General features: G+C 39.5%; 1 protein-coding gene across 7 annotated transcripts in view; it reads left to right on the top strand.

Annotated features, from left to right (window-relative positions):
• Window positions 1-15,771, top strand: part of cabin1 (calcineurin binding protein 1) — a 115,896-nt gene that overhangs the window by 20,969 nt on the left and 79,156 nt on the right. For all 7 annotated transcript variants that reach the window (XM_058785876.1, XM_058785875.1, XM_058785878.1 and 4 more), the window contains 5 exons: window positions 4,277-4,474; window positions 6,518-6,760; window positions 9,055-9,208; window positions 9,306-9,418; window positions 13,331-13,483. In XM_058785876.1, the coding sequence (XP_058641859.1) occupies window positions 4,277-4,474; window positions 6,518-6,760; window positions 9,055-9,208; window positions 9,306-9,418; window positions 13,331-13,483 (861 nt within the window). The remainder of the gene's footprint in view (window positions 1-4,276; window positions 4,475-6,517; window positions 6,761-9,054; window positions 9,209-9,305; window positions 9,419-13,330; window positions 13,484-15,771) is intronic.

The raw sequence follows: 15,771 nt of genomic DNA, 5'->3' as shown, positions 1-15,771 counted from the left end.
TGAATCTGTGTGACCTCTGCATAACTTGAGGATGTGCCAATCTCCTTTCTGATATTATTGATCTTCTCAGAAAAGAAGGAAGCAAACTCATTGCATTTCCTGTCGGAGAGCATTTCACTCTGACTTGGGGGGTTTGTCAGTCTCTCAACAGTAGCAAAAAGAGTGTGAGTGTTGTTAAAGTTACTGTTTATAAGGTTTGATAAGAAGATCTGTCTAGCTGTGGCTAGTTTCACATTGAAAGCATGAAGGCTGTCTTTATAGATGCTATAGTGAATTTCGAGTTTCGTCTCCCGCCACATCTGCTCAGCTTTTCTGCATTGTCTTTTCATACTCTGAACTGCTGTTGATTTTCTCCAAGATGATTTTTGTCTGCCAGTCTTCTTGCTGACTTTTACCGGAGCAATATCATCAATAACATTCTTAACTTTTGAGTTAAAAGAATCCAGGAGAAGATCAACAGAGTCTGCAGAAATGCTAGTGTTCTCGTTAATGCATCTCTTTCTGACAGAGACAGATCTAGATTCAGTGGTAACAGAGATCAATATATCAAAGAAAATACAGAAGTGATCAGATAGTGCTACATCCTTAATAACAATGGATGAAATATTTAGACCTCTACTGATGAGTAAATCTAGAGTGTGTCCATGATTGTGTGTTGGTCCATGCACATGCTGGGTCAGATCAAAAGTGTTTAAAACAGTTATAATTTCTTTTGTAAAATTCCCTGCAATAGCAAAACAGTCAAACTCTGAGGAAATCATTGATAACAGTTCTGTGAATTCTTCAACAAAGGCTGGAGAGTATTTTGGGGGCCTGTAAATAATGATAAACAGAATGCGTGGAGCACCTTTCAGCTCAATACCTAGGTATTCAAAAGACAAATACTGACCAAATGACACTTGATTGCATTGATAAACATCTTTAAATAGAGCAGCTACACCTCCACCTGTCCTAACAGTCCTGCAGACACTTGTAAAATTAAAGTTAGGAGGGGCTGTTTCATTGAGGACTGTTGCACTGCAGCTGTCTTCTAGCCATGTTTCATTTAGAAACATAAAATCCAGGTTATTTGTGGTTATTAAATCATTGATCAGAAATTATTTATTTTTTAGTGAGCGAATGTTTAAAAATGCTAACTTGATGGAATTACATTTTGTCTCTACAGCAATCTTAGATTGATGCATTACAGGCCGCAGATTAGATGGGTCAGCCGTACGGCTTGAGAAGGCCTTAGACTTTCTATCATGTGATAAAACAGAAATAGGGAAAGCCACAAGCACACTGGGTTCCTGCTTGTTCTGTAAACATTTGTGAAAGTTGCTGCTAACATAGCGGGGACCCGACATATCACTGAGAGCTCTTATCAGTTGTTTTTGGTTCACCTACAGCCGATGGAGGAGGGTTTGGGCCCTGGTGTTGTGGCAGCGGTTGAAGAGCTCTCACAGGAGGAGGAGGATGAGCTGGGCCTGCAGTCTTTGGTGGATGTGGGGCCCGCCGTTTTTTAGTTGATATGTGGGGGCTTGCAGCAAAAGAGTGGGAGAGTTTTGTCCCAGCATACATCAGTTCCTCCATTTTCTGTGAGAAGCTTAGAAGTGGAGATGCTGGAGAGAGGGATAATGTGTCTGGTGAGTGGGACTGTGGCTCTGTTGTTTCTGGTGGCTGTGATATGTTGTCCTGGCTTCCCTGGCTGTTTTCCAGAAAGTTGTCCTTGGGTGCTGAGTCTTGGAGCTGTTGTAGTTCATTACAGTCAGTCTGTGATGAGCTCTGTGGGCAGGGCTCAGCCGGGATAGTTTCAATGAGCAGAGTTTGTTTTGACTGTATGGCGTTATCAATGTCCTTGTGGGATGTGTCAACCACACGATCACTCGGAAGCTGATATGAAGTCCTGTGGTCACTCATATTCTGTCCAGGTGTGTGTGTGCCATTCAGGTTAAGTGGATTGGCTCACACTACTGAAGGATGACGGAGGGAGAAGTAGATATTGTCCTTTAGCACTCTTGCACCAAGTTTGTTTGGGTGATGGCCATCCAGTTTAAACAGTTGTCTATGGCCCCAGAAAAGATTTAAGTTGTCGATGAAGTTGACTCCATTTATACTACAGGTTCTTTGTAGCCATGTATTCAGCCCCAGCAGCTGTGAAAACATGTTAGTTCCCCTTGCTGGGAGTGGTCCACTTATGAACGACTGAACTTCATGTCTTTGAAGTGTTTCAAAGAGTTCACTGAAATCCTTCTTAAGGAGTTCTGACTGCTCTTTCCGAACATCATTCTTCCCCACATGGATGATGATTCAATTTGCAGTCTTGTGCTTCATCAGAATGTTCCGAAGTTCGCTGTTCACATCAGAGACGGTTGCTTGAGGAAAGCAGCATGTCGTTGTAGTCCTGCTACTGATGTTCCTGATAATAGAGTCTCCCACTATCAGAGTCCTGGGCTCGGCTGCGCTCTGAGCTGAATGCCGCTGTCCGCTCGACCTTGAGCACCAGTAGCGATGTTAGCTCCTGGCTGATACGATCTATGTTCAATCACATTTGGGGATTCCTTACCCACCTTCATTAATGCTTCAAATCTGTTCTCAAGATATATAGGGGGTGGTAGAATACCAGTGTTTGCAAGCCTTGTCATAGCCGTATCTGGGGTAGAGGATGCTACCACAGCAATACGAGATACCCGTGACAATCTGATGTCTCGAGTGCCTTTGGGTCATCGACTAGTCTGTTGATCAGTTTCGGCTTGTTCCTCTACACATGGTATAAACTGTTGAGATTCACTAGATTCACAGGACTCATCAGCTGCATGCTGAGGGGGTCTGTGATGACGATCTGCTGTGTGTTCCACCTGTTTTGAATGTCCAGCAAGTAACTTTGTTTCAAGAACCACAATCCTTTGTAGACGTCTGTGGCAGTTCATGCAGCAAGTAGATTCCACAAGAGGCATTTTCTTTCCCGTCTGTTAGAATGTCGGCAGCTGTGTTTTCCCATCTCTGTAATGTAAGCTGCTGGCAGTGGGAGGCAAAGAGTATTCCAGTCCCAAAAGTCTTTAGTTTGGTGTTTGTACCAAAACTGTGTTGTTTGAGCACTGTGCTGATCTGCTGAAGTTAAAGGGGTCATATGATGCGATTTCAAGTTTTCCTTTCTCTTTGGAGTGTTACAAGCTGTTTGTGCATAGATAAGATCCCTGAAGTTGCAAAGACTAAAGTCTCAAAACCAAAGAGATATTCTTTCTAAAAGTTACCACGCCTCCCCTAAAACGGCTCATTCAAACACGCCCCAACATGTCTACGTCACGGTGTGGGGAGATTTGCAAAACACCGCCCAAACGTATACGTAATGAAAGAAGGCGGGACTTTTATTCTCACTGTAGTATTGTTGCTGCCGCCGGCGCCATGCCTTGGAGACGCTGTGTTTCGTTGTGAAAGCCAAACTACTTTGTTTGGGCTTCCAAAAGAGGACACAAGAAATCAGTGGTTAAGTTGTATTTACAACACTGTTCCAGAACAGTTCAACCCAAATATTCGAGTGTGTGCATCGCTTTTTACGGAGGAGTATTTCCTGAACCTGGGAGTAGCCTGCCAGCTATGCTCAAAGACTGTTTCTATAAAGTGGGGCAATTCCAAATTTGCAAGGACAGTCTGGCGCTTCTGACTCACAGCCTGTAAGTATGTTTTCATATTTAAAGAATTTGCCACTGACTATTCAAACGCGAGTTTTGAGCTGTGTAGTATAGCGCTTGTTGTTTGTTGTTTCTCCGATCACAAATGCAGACATGGTAATGTTTAAAAAGACAGTATAAGTCATTATAATCAGGAATTATGTCCCCACTGGATGCAACAAATGCCTCGTTTGTAATGGGTTTTGTTGTTTTTGTGTCGTTGTGCCGGGACACGGCGTCACAATACGGTAAGGGGCGTAACATTTCCATCTCACGCTTGAAGTATTCGGCCAATCACAATGCACTGGATGGCTGGCCAATCAGAGCAAGTCTCGCTTCTCAGAACGATGATCTTTGTAAAAATCGGCACGTTTCAGAAAGACGGGGCATAGAGGAGCAACATTAATGTACAGTTTTTTGAACCTTAAACTGCATAAACAAAGTACACCAAATACACAAAATAATGTTATTTTTAGCAACGTCATAAGACCCCTTTAAAAACTACGAAAAATCTGCGAAAAGTACATAAACAGGGAGCAAAGCGCAGAGCAGTAAGCAAGAGCATCCAAACAGTAGCGAAGCCGGAAGAAGAATATAAATTGTTTCCTTCTCATTGCTCTGTTTAGATTGAGAAGAAGTTGAAGTCTCTAGAGCGATGTCAGTCTCTAGAGGAGATCCAGAGACTGTTTGACACGGGAGACTACCAGTCTGTGGTCCGTCTGCTGCAGCCCACACTGAGCTTCGGCCCCAGCTCGGCACGAATGAAGCCTCTAGATTACATCAGCTCTGCTCCTGAGAGACCAGCACAGCTGTTACTGCTGCAGGTAAAACACACTTCCTGCAAAGCCTGTATGTATAATGCATCACAATGTTATTATTAATGCATTATAAATTATTCATATTGCCTAATATTTATTTATTTATTGTGTAGCTTTGTAAGTTTAGCAGCATAATGTACAGTCAGTAGGTCATTAATGCAAAATAAACCCCTTCATGATAATTCAAGAGTCCTCCACTTTGCTTCTGTGGTTCTGATCATTCTGTCAGGTTTACTTTGCGATAATGACCAGCTGACTGTACTTTATCCCTTCTGCACAGCATAATAAATGAAAAACATGATAATTTCATGTTTTATTTTGTGTGTTATGAAGTGTTATGCTCTTTAAAAGGAGTAGTTATTTAAAGGAACATGAACAGAAATTAAATATGCAGGCAAAACAACAAATTGACAATTGAATGTAATATAACCATGAATATAACCATGAGTAAAACATGGTAATGTATTATAACTGCATTTAGAATTATTTTGAAAATACACACTAAAAGTTTGGGGTTTTTAAAGAAATTAAGAAATTAATACATTAAGGGCCAGATTTACTAACAGTTTGCGCCAGCACAAACCGCATTTTTGCATTAAAATATTACTGTCAGGATTTACTAAAGACGTGCGGAGAAGAATTAGCACTGAAAAGGCGTGGACACAGTTATTTTTGTGCCTGACCTTATTGAATATGCTTTTGTAGGAGTTTCCCTTTCAGACGCTAAATTTATGGGAGGAGAATATTAAAATGAATCACGCAACATGATTTACTAATGTTTGCACTCGTCAAATTACTGGTATATGTGCCATTATTTAACGCCCAAAAAAAGCATGTCTTAAACTATTTTGTGCTTGAAATGGCTGCATTTGTTGTTGCTAGGAGGAGGCACCACAGAGAACAGAGAGTGCGTAGTAGGAGGGAGAGGATTTTTTTCCATTATTTGGAATGCCAGGAGAACACATTATCTGAATCCAAACATATCCTTAGACTAATTTGCGCTGCGCTTGGAAGACTGCATTAGTCATTATGGAAATGAGATGTTGTGTCTCTGTTCTTTAATTTGCGCGTTGTCAGTAAATCACCCGCAGAAATTTCCACGTCCATAGGCTAATTTGCCCTGTTTAGTAAATCTGGCCCTAAATTGATTAAATGTGACATTTATAATGTTACAAAAAATTATAATTTCTTATAAATTAATCAAAGAATCCAAAATGTATCACTGTTTCTATAAGAACTGTAATAATAATCATCAATAAGCATCAAATCAGTATATTAGAATGATTTCTGAAGGATCATGTGACACTGAAGACTGGAGTAATGATGCTGAAAATTCAGCTTTGATCACATGAATAAATTACATTTTAAAATATATTCACATAGAAAACTATATTGTATTTTATATTGTAATAATTTTTTTAAAATAATAAAAAAAAAAAATGTTTTTAGAAGTCTCTTACCAACTCCAAACTTTTGAAAGGAAAAATATGATGCATTACAATGTATATAATTAGGCATTATGAATACTTTTGCACTGCAGTGTATATAGCAGGGTTCCTCAAATCTTTCCCTGGAGGGCCAATCTGCTGCAGAGTTTAGCTCCAACCCTGATCAAACTCACCTACCTGTGATTTTTTTTAATGATCTTGACGACACTGATTAGCATGCTCAGGTGTTTTTGATTAGGGTTAGAGCTAAACTATGCAGGAAAGTGGATCTCGTGGGCCAGATTTGAGGATCCCTGGTATATAGGCTTCAAATAAAGTTACTGCATTGTCTCATAAACGCATCATATTTTTCTCACAGACTTACTGTATCCGTGGATCAGTTCGATTCATATCAGAGCTCAAAATGATAGAGCCAGCATGTTAAAAGCTAGTCATTATGGGAATAATGACTAGCTTCACTCAAAGTGTGCAATATCCCATTTGTCTTAAACGTGACACGTATCACCGAACATTTCCTCAACTCTCAATTCTATAAAAGTGTGGCGTTTTCAGACACTTAACCTGTTGACCCCACATCCGTCTTTGTTTTTTCTCTCCTCAGAGCTCCCTGCTGCGGCTGAAAGACTACAGCTCCTGCCTCGAGACATCTGAAGTGTCTCTCAATGAGGCCATACAGCACTTGAACTCTGCATTACCCAGCAGCCCCTCTGTAAAGGAGGAGTGGGTGTCCACCATCACGGCCCTGCTGAGGGGCGTCGAAAGCTGCATCACGGACAAGCCTGAACTGCTCAGTCACACCCCACGATCCACAAACCTCCCGCGCCTCGCCAACAACCTCATACAGGTCCGTGTGGATTCATGGGAGCATGTTTGTTGCTATACGATCTTAAAGGTGCCATAGAATGCATTGATGCAATATTTTAAATTGTTCTTGTTCTGTGGCTTAGGTAAGAGCAAAAAATCTCCAGAAACGGTTTTACATGTCCTAGGATTTGTTCCTAGAATGAAATGGTCTGTTATTACTAGTGCTGTCAATCGATTAAAAGATTTAATCGCGTTAATCATAGTCATGGACTGTGATTAATCATAATTAATCGCAAATTTAAAATACTAGGATTTACCTGTAAATGTGTTGGAAAAAAAATGCAAACAGAACCGTTCACACTTCCGCCAGGTATGAGACATAATCTTTATTATTATTATTTTTTTGTTTTTATTCAGCCATTATCAGCCTGGCAATAAAACGTTTACCAAGCCACATCGCTTCAATCCCAGTATACATTTACCCAACTATTATCAAAAGTATTTCTAAATAAATACAACAATACATTTTCTTGCGACCTTACATGAAGTATTATGACAAAATGCATCATGAAGAAGAATTGGACCTGTTCTGCAGGTGCATTAGAGCTAATATTAGCATCATGCTTCATAAGACTTTATGAGATTAATAGTGCACTTTTACTCAGAACTCACTTCAAACCACCATCAAGTGCTTGTAATAACTTCCTTTTGCGATCACATATGGAATTTGGTCATTTACTGTTGTTAAAATATGCTATTTATAGCCTTTTATATCGCTGCACAAATTAGCATTTCTGATGTACACATTCAACTAGACCATATCCTATCGTAAACGTGTGTTTATTATCTTATATAATCTATAGTAGCTGTTGTCATGTTTATTTCTGCTGTGTAAAAGCCTTAACATGTATGCTCTGGCTGATGTTTGTGATGTTACAACCGCCTCGCTCCGTTCTTAAGTCGCCAGGGATACATTCCAAGTATAATACACATTAGTAAAAGGATCTATTTTAATTTTTATATGTCTATATACACTTTGGGCGGCCACGGTACATTATAAAAGTAGCCCAAAAAACCAACAACCCACGGCTCTGTAATTTTTCCCGCAACTGTATTTTCAAAATAGCCCACTTGTGCCATTACCCTGGCAACACTGGTTCGCTGTAACCTCATCACACAATGATAGATAACCTTCTGCGCTGTGATGACGGGAAGAAGTTGGGGTCAAACCTTATCAAATGATTAATTTGCGTTAAAAAAAATTAACGCGTTAAAAATGTTTGATTAATCGCATGCGTTAACGCGTTAACGTTGACACCCCTAATTATTACCGTATTTGGAAGGGTCATGAATAATAATGTTGAGCTCTGCTCTGATTGGCTGTTTCACAGTGCGGCTCATTTCAGTAACTCACACAAGCAGGAAGGAAACACAGGGAAAATATATATTTCAATACTCAGGGAGCCGCTATTAATATGCGGGGCATTTGAAACTGCTTTCGAATTCACAATCATTTTTTAGTTTCACTTTCCCTTTCAAGATTCGCGATCACACATACTCTGTTTATACTATGGAGCGGCAGTACTTGCCACACATTTTACATGATCAGATGCTTGTCAGTGGTGCTCAGGATCTGTAAATCATTCGCCATCATCCTCAGTCATCTCTCCTTACTCTGTTTATGTGGTAAGGGAAATCTTATTTACTGTAATGTAACAGGCTACACTACGCTAGCAAGAAGCTAACCATGTCCCTGTAGTGGCTCGCGTTATTTTATTACAACGCGTTATTTGCTTTCCGTGCCTTTCTGAATACAGACACCTACCCATCCCTGCACATCACATCCCCTGCACAGCCTGGAACATAACATTTATTTTCACGATCTGCCATTTTTGCTGTTGTCCTCGCTTGTTTCTTCACAATACCTGCAGAACTTCTGGTGGTTCGGCTGTGCAGGTTCGGCTGGCGGCTGGCATAGAACATAGGAGGGTATATGCAAATGTTGGGGTCGTAACTATTAGTGATCCCGACTGTTACGTCACAGTCGGTGTTATGTTCTGATTCGCATATTTTTCAGTGGTCTTTTGCATTCACGAGATTTACATAAGAAGGAGAAAACAATGGTGTTTGAGGCTCACGGTATGTCATTTCCATGTACAGAACTCTTATTATTCAGCTATGCCATGGTAAATACAGTTTTCCATTCTATGGCACTTTTAATAATAAGAAATGATTCTTGAGCAGCAAATCAGCATATTAGACTGATTTCTGAAGGATCACTGAAGACTGGAGTAATCTTATTTTTTACCTGCTGTTTTTGTGTTCATTCTCTAGTTGATAGCCAACAGCATGGTCTTACCTGATGACCCCAAAGAGGCTCATTTCTCATCACTGCTGCCATGGATTCTGCTGTACCACCTCATCAAACAGGAAGAGGCAGCCTTTGACTGCATGCTGAGGCAGCACATCACTGATGAGGATGATGATGGTATGAATAAAGAAAGATAACAGCATTTCAGTTTAGTGATAATTTTAGTATGTACCAGTGTTGTTGACACAGCTGTGTGTGTGTTTGTGTTCTGTAGAGGATGATACTCCATTGTTGCCCTCCTCCCTCATGCTTCTGAACACGGCGCATGAATACCTGGGCCGTCGCTCCTGGTGCTGCAACTCTGATGGCGCTTTACTCAAATTTTTTGTGAGTCTCATGCAATATCATGCCGACACTTGTTTCTCTGACATGTATCTGTGCTTCTGTGATCAGGACCTGACTTTTGTCATGGGTATTATGAATTATTTTAATAATTTCACATGTACATTAATAATATTGTACATTTAACTTTTTAAACACAGATAGACTTATTTAAAGGGTAGTTCACCCAAAAATGAAAATTCTGTCATTAATTACCCGTCATGTCGTTCCAAATCTGTAATTTTACTTCGTTCATCTTCGGAATACAAATTAAGATATTTTTGTTGAAATCCAAGAGCTTCGATGCCTGTTTTGTTTGCGCACAAAAATTATTCTCGTAGCTTCATAACATTACGGTTGAACCATTGATGTCACATGGACTATTTTAACAATGTCCTTACTACCTTTCTTGGCCTTGAACATGTCAGTTGCTAGAGGTCTGCAAGCCCGTCGGGGCCCGACACGGCGAGTCCATTCGGGCCGGGCTCGGGCCATTTTTATCTAGCTCAAGCGTTTAAACTAACATTGTGGAGCTGTTTTATAATTATAGATTTCATTTTAGAGAAGTCGTGATGATTTGAGAAAGCTAAATTTATCAAATGTAGGCTATGATCAACTCGCTGTCTGCCGCTGGCCACTTGGTCGTAACTTTAAAAAACAAAAACTTACATTTAACGAATAAAAAAAAAATGCTCCAAATGTTTTTCTAAATTAACTTAATAAAATAACTAAACGAATTACAATCACTTTGCCATTTCATACAAAACTGAACTATTTTAATAGCTGAAACGGTAGTAGATAAGCTGTTTTGGGAGAAGGGGGAAAAAAGACGGGCTCGGGTCGGACTCGGACCGAGAATTCTGATAAGCTGTCGGACACGGGCCGGGCTAGGGCCTGAGCGTCTCGGGCCAGGGCCGGGCTAGGGCCTAAATTTTAGGCCCGTGCAGGGCTCTATCAGTTGCGTTGCTGTCTACGGAGGGTTACAGAATGCTCTCAGATCAAAAAATTCTTAATTTGTGTCCCGAAGATGAACAAAGGTCTTACGGTTTTGGAACGACATGAGGGTGAGTAATTAATGACATAATTTTCATTTTTTGGTGTACTATCCCTTTATTTCTGCATTTATTTTAATCAAAACTTTTATATATATATAGGAAAGTATTCAGACCCCCTTACATTTTTCACTCTTTGTTATATTGCAGCCATTTGCTAAAATCATTTAAGTTCATTTTTTTCCTCATTAATGTACACACAGCACCCCATATTGACAGAAAAACACAGAATTGTTGACATTTTTGCAGATTTATTAAAAAAGAAAAACTGAAATATCACATGGTCCTAAGTATTCAGACCCTTTGCTCAGTATTTAGTAGAAGCACCCTTTTGCTCTAATACAGCCATGAGTCTTTTTGGGAAAGATGCAACAAGTTTTTCACACCTGGATTTGGGGATCCTCTGCCATTCCTCCTTGCAGATCCTCTCCAGTTCTGTCAGGTTGGATGGTAAACGTTGGTGGACAGCCATTTTTAGGTCTCTCCAGAGATGCTCAATTGGGTTTAAGTCAGGGCTCTGGATGGGCCATTCAAGAACAGTCACGGAGTTGTTGTGAAGCCACTCCTTCGTTATTTTAGCTGTGTGCTTAGGGTCATTGTCTTGTTGGAAGGTAAACCTTTGGCCCAGTCTGAGGTCCTGAGCACTCTGGAGAAGGTTTTCGTCCAGGATATCCCTGTACTTGGCCGCATTCATCTTTCCCTCGATTGCAACCAGTCGTCCTCTCCCTGCAGCTGAAAAATACCCCCACAGCATGATGCTGCCACCACCATGCTTCACTGTTGGGACTGTATTGGACAGGTGATGAGCAGTGCCTGGTTTTCCACACATACCGCTTAGAATTAAGGCCAAAGTTCTATCTTGGTCTCATCAGACCAGAGAATCTTATTCAGGTGTTTTTTAGCAAACTCCATGCGGGCTTTCATGTGCCTTGCACTGAGGAGAGGCTTCCGTCAGGCCACTCTGCCATAAAGCCCTGACTGGTGGAGGGCTGCAGTGATGATTGACTTTCTACAACTTTCTCCCATCTCCCGACTGCATCTCTGGAGCTCAGCCACAGTGATCTTTGGGTTCTTCTTTACCTCTCTCACCAAGGCTCTTCTCCCCCGATAGCTCAGTTTGGCCGGACGGCCAGCTCTAGGAAGGGTTGTGGTCCTCCCAAACGTCTTCCATTTAAGGATTATGGAGGCCACTGTGCTCTTAGGAACCTTAAGTGCAGCAGAAATTTTTTTGTAACCTTGGCCAGATCTGTGCCTTGCCACAATTCTGTCTCTGAGCTCTTCAGGCAGTTCCTTTGACCTCATGATTCTCACTTGCTCTGACATGCACTGTGAGCTGTAAGGTCTTATATAGACAGGTGTGTGGCTTTCCTAATCAAGTCCAATCAGTATAATCAAACACAGCTGGACTCAAATAAAAGGTGTAGAACCATCTCAAGGATGATCAGAAGAAATGGACAGCACCTGAGTTAAATATATGAGTGCCACAGCAAAGGGTCTGAATACTTAGGACCATATGATATTTCAGTTTTTCTTTAATAAATCTGCAAAAATGTCAACAATTCTGTGTTTTTCTGTCAATATGGGGTGCTGTGTGTACATTAATGAGGAAAAAAAAATGAACTTAAATGATTTTAGCAAATGGCTGCAATATAACAAAGAGTGAAACATTTAAGGGGTCTGAATACTTTCCGCACTCCACTGTGTGTGTGTGTGTGTGTGTGTGTGTGTGTGTGTGTGTGTGTGTGTGTGTGTGTGTGTGTGTGTGTGTGTGTATATATATATATATATACACTTGCATAGACAACCGTTCAGGTTTGGGGTGAGTATGATTTTTGTTATGTTTTTGATAAAGTCTCTTTTGTGCACCAACCCTGCATTTATTTAATCAAAAGTAGAAACAGAATGATGAACGTATTATGAAATGTCATTACAATTTAAAATAACTCTCTTCTATGTGAATATATTTTAAAAAGCAATTTATTCCTGGGATGTAAAGCTGAATTTTCAGCATCATTACTCCAGTCTTCAGTGTCACATGATCCTTCAGAAATTATTCTAATATGATGATTTGCTGATCAAGAAACATTTATTGTTATTATTATTGAAAACTGCTGCTTAATATTTTATGGAAATATTATGCAATTTTTTCTGGATTCTTTGATGAATAGAAAGTTCAAAACAGCATTTATTTGAAATAAATATTTTTGCAGCATTATAAATGTTCTTACTGTCACTAATAAAAATATTAATTACGTTCAAAAATAAATAAATATATAAGTAAATAACTGACCCCAAACTTTTAAACAGTAGTTGAAACAGGAATGCACAGCACCATTTAAAGAAGACATCGGATGAAAATTTCACTTTCTTAGCTTTTTTTGCATGTAGTTAGATTTCTGGCATGTCTGCCAGTTCAAAAAAGCTGAAAAGCTGAAAAACACACAGCCAGTTTGTTATGAACTGTCCAAGTCTGAAACTGTCATCCAGCGAGCTGTTTGCTGCCAATGTCTATGTAGATAACTAGCTATTTGAATAAGACCACCTCCGAGCCATACATGGAGTCCAAGGAAGCAATTCACATATCTTGTGTGTGTGACATGCCCCACGGAAGAGACAGGTGGGGTGAGCAGGAGCTCATTATCATTTAAAGGAACATGCACCGAAACCGGGTTGCTGTGAACAGAGCTGTTTTTGACAAGTTAAGAAGGGTGTTGTTTTACACGACTATTGAGGAATTTTAACCAAAGTATGTTACAGACATTTCATAAAGATCCTAAAGAATCATACTAACTTGTGGAAAATGGGCATCTGATGTCCCTTTTAACTAAGACCTTCTGCTGTCTAATGATCATGTGTGTGTTTTCAGGTGCGGGTTTTGCGGGAGAGGCTCTCAGGACAAGAGAATCTGCCATATAAAGAGGATCTTGAGACGGCACTGGAGCAGTGTTACTTCTGCCTGTATGCTTATCCAAGCAAGAAAAGTAAAGCCCGATACCTAGAGGAGCATTCTGCCCCACAGGTAACTCACTTGCAATGACAAGTGATATGAGCATATTTTACACACTTAACCAGTGTTAATTTTGATTGGCATTTATCTTGAGATGAAAATGCTTAATAGTCTTAGTCACATTTTAGTCATTTGAGTCTTTCATAGTTTTCTGAAAACTATCATTGCATTTTTGTCAACTTTTAGTCATTACTTTTGCAGTTCGTTTTATATGTAAACTGCACTACATTTTATATGTAGTGTTCAAACAAAAATAGTCATTAATTGTTCTCTCTTTATACCAAATCAATTAAGCTTGTGAGAAATTTGAATCAAGGATTGAATTTGGGAAAAACTGGAATTAAGTTTGTTTTTTTGGTCGAGATACAAATTAAACTCGTTTTTCAGATACAGTATGTTTACTTAACAAGTATACCACCCGAAGAACCGCCCGACGTGCAGGGGTTGATTATCCCGTTTATGCCATGGTCATTTCCCAGCATTCACATATTAAAGATGTTAACAATATTTGTGCTGCAATATTTGACCGGAATGATAAAAATGACGGTTATTTTCATCTGTAGTACTATTCAACTGTAACTGTATGTTACTATGGTTACCAATGTTTATAGGAAGTGCATTAATATAGAACGTGATTAAACTGACCTGGAACTACCTGTGCAGTTCAACGAATTTAATCAACACCTGCCAGCCAATCAGAATCGAGTATTCAGACAGACCATGGCATATATATATATACACACACACTCAGTGGCAAAAATATCGGCACCCTTGGTAAATATGATTAAAGAAGGCTGTGAAAATTAATCTGTATTGTTGGTCCTTTTGATATTTTATTTAAAAAATGTACAAAAATCTAACCTTTCATTGGATAATAAGAATTTAAAATGGAGGGAAATATCATTTTCTCAAATACACATTGGACACAATTATTTTACACCCCTAGAAATGCTTATGAGTAAAATATCTCTGAAGTATATTCACAATTTTGAGCACTCCAGGGTGATTATAAACATGAAATTATCCAGCCATGGCTTCCTGTTTCACAGAAATATTAATAGGAGGGAAAACAAAGCCCAAATTCCCTTAATCATCCATCACAATGAGAAAAACCAAAGAATATATTTCTGATGTGCAGCAAAAGATAATTGAGCTTCACAAATTAGTGAAGTGGCTTTAAGAAAAGAGCTAGAGCAGTGAAAATTCCCATTTCCACCATCAGGACAATAATTAAGAATTTCCAATCAAAATAAAATGTTACAAAACTGCCTGGAAGAGGATGTGTGTCTATATCGTCCTAATGCACGGTGAGGAGGAATTGTCAAACAGCACCTACATCACCGTGTTTTTTGGGAGAGTTTCAAGAAAAATTCTCCTCGCTCATCCAAAAACAAACTCCAGCATATTCAGTTATCAGACATGACTGGAACTTCAAATGGGACTGGCTTCTATGGTCAGATGAAACTAAAAAATGAGCTTTTTAGCAGCAAACACTCAAGATGGGTTTGGTGAACACAGGGATAAAAAGTACCCCATGTGTACAATGAAATATACTGCTGTATTTTTGATGTTGTGGGCCTATATTTCTGCTGGAGGTCCTGGACATCTTGTTGAGACACATGGCATGATGGATTCTATCAAATACCAACAGATAAAAAATCAATAAGTGACTGACTCTGTTAGAAATCTTATAATGGGCCATGTTTGGATCTTCCAACCGTGCAATAATCCAAACACAAACCTCAAAAACAACACAAAAATGGGTCACTGAGCACAAAACCAAGCTTCTGCTGGCCATTCCAGTCCTCTGGCCTGAACCCTATAGAAAATGAGTGAACTGAAGAGAAGAAGCACCAACATGGAGCTGGGAATCTAAAGTGGTCTGGATGAAGGAATGGTCTGTGATCTCTTGTCAGGTGTTCTCTAACCTCATCAGGCATCATAGGAGAAAATTTAGAGCTGTTAAACTGGCAAATGGAGGTTTCAAAAAGTATTGAATAAAAGGGTGCCGTTAATTGTGGCCAATGTGTATTAGAGAAAAACATTTATTTCATAATGATATTTCCCTCAATTTTAAATTCTTATTATCCAATGAAAGTTTCGATTTTTGTGAATTTTTTAAATAAAAGATCAAAAGGATCAACAATACAGATTAATTTTCACAGCCTTCTTTGATCATATTTACCAAGGGTGCCGATATTTTTGGCAATGAGTGTATAGTATCCGCGAGAATATTTCCAAAACGTAACCGGTCCGTTTCATTTGGACTGCTATGTGTGTATTTGAACCCTAACCCTTCG

Source organism: Onychostoma macrolepis, chromosome 08 (genome assembly GCF_012432095.1).
Source record: "Onychostoma macrolepis isolate SWU-2019 chromosome 08, ASM1243209v1, whole genome shotgun sequence".
In the NCBI taxonomy this organism is placed as follows: domain Eukaryota; kingdom Metazoa; phylum Chordata; class Actinopteri; order Cypriniformes; family Cyprinidae; genus Onychostoma; species Onychostoma macrolepis.
This window is presented reverse-complemented; position numbering and strand designations above follow the sequence as displayed.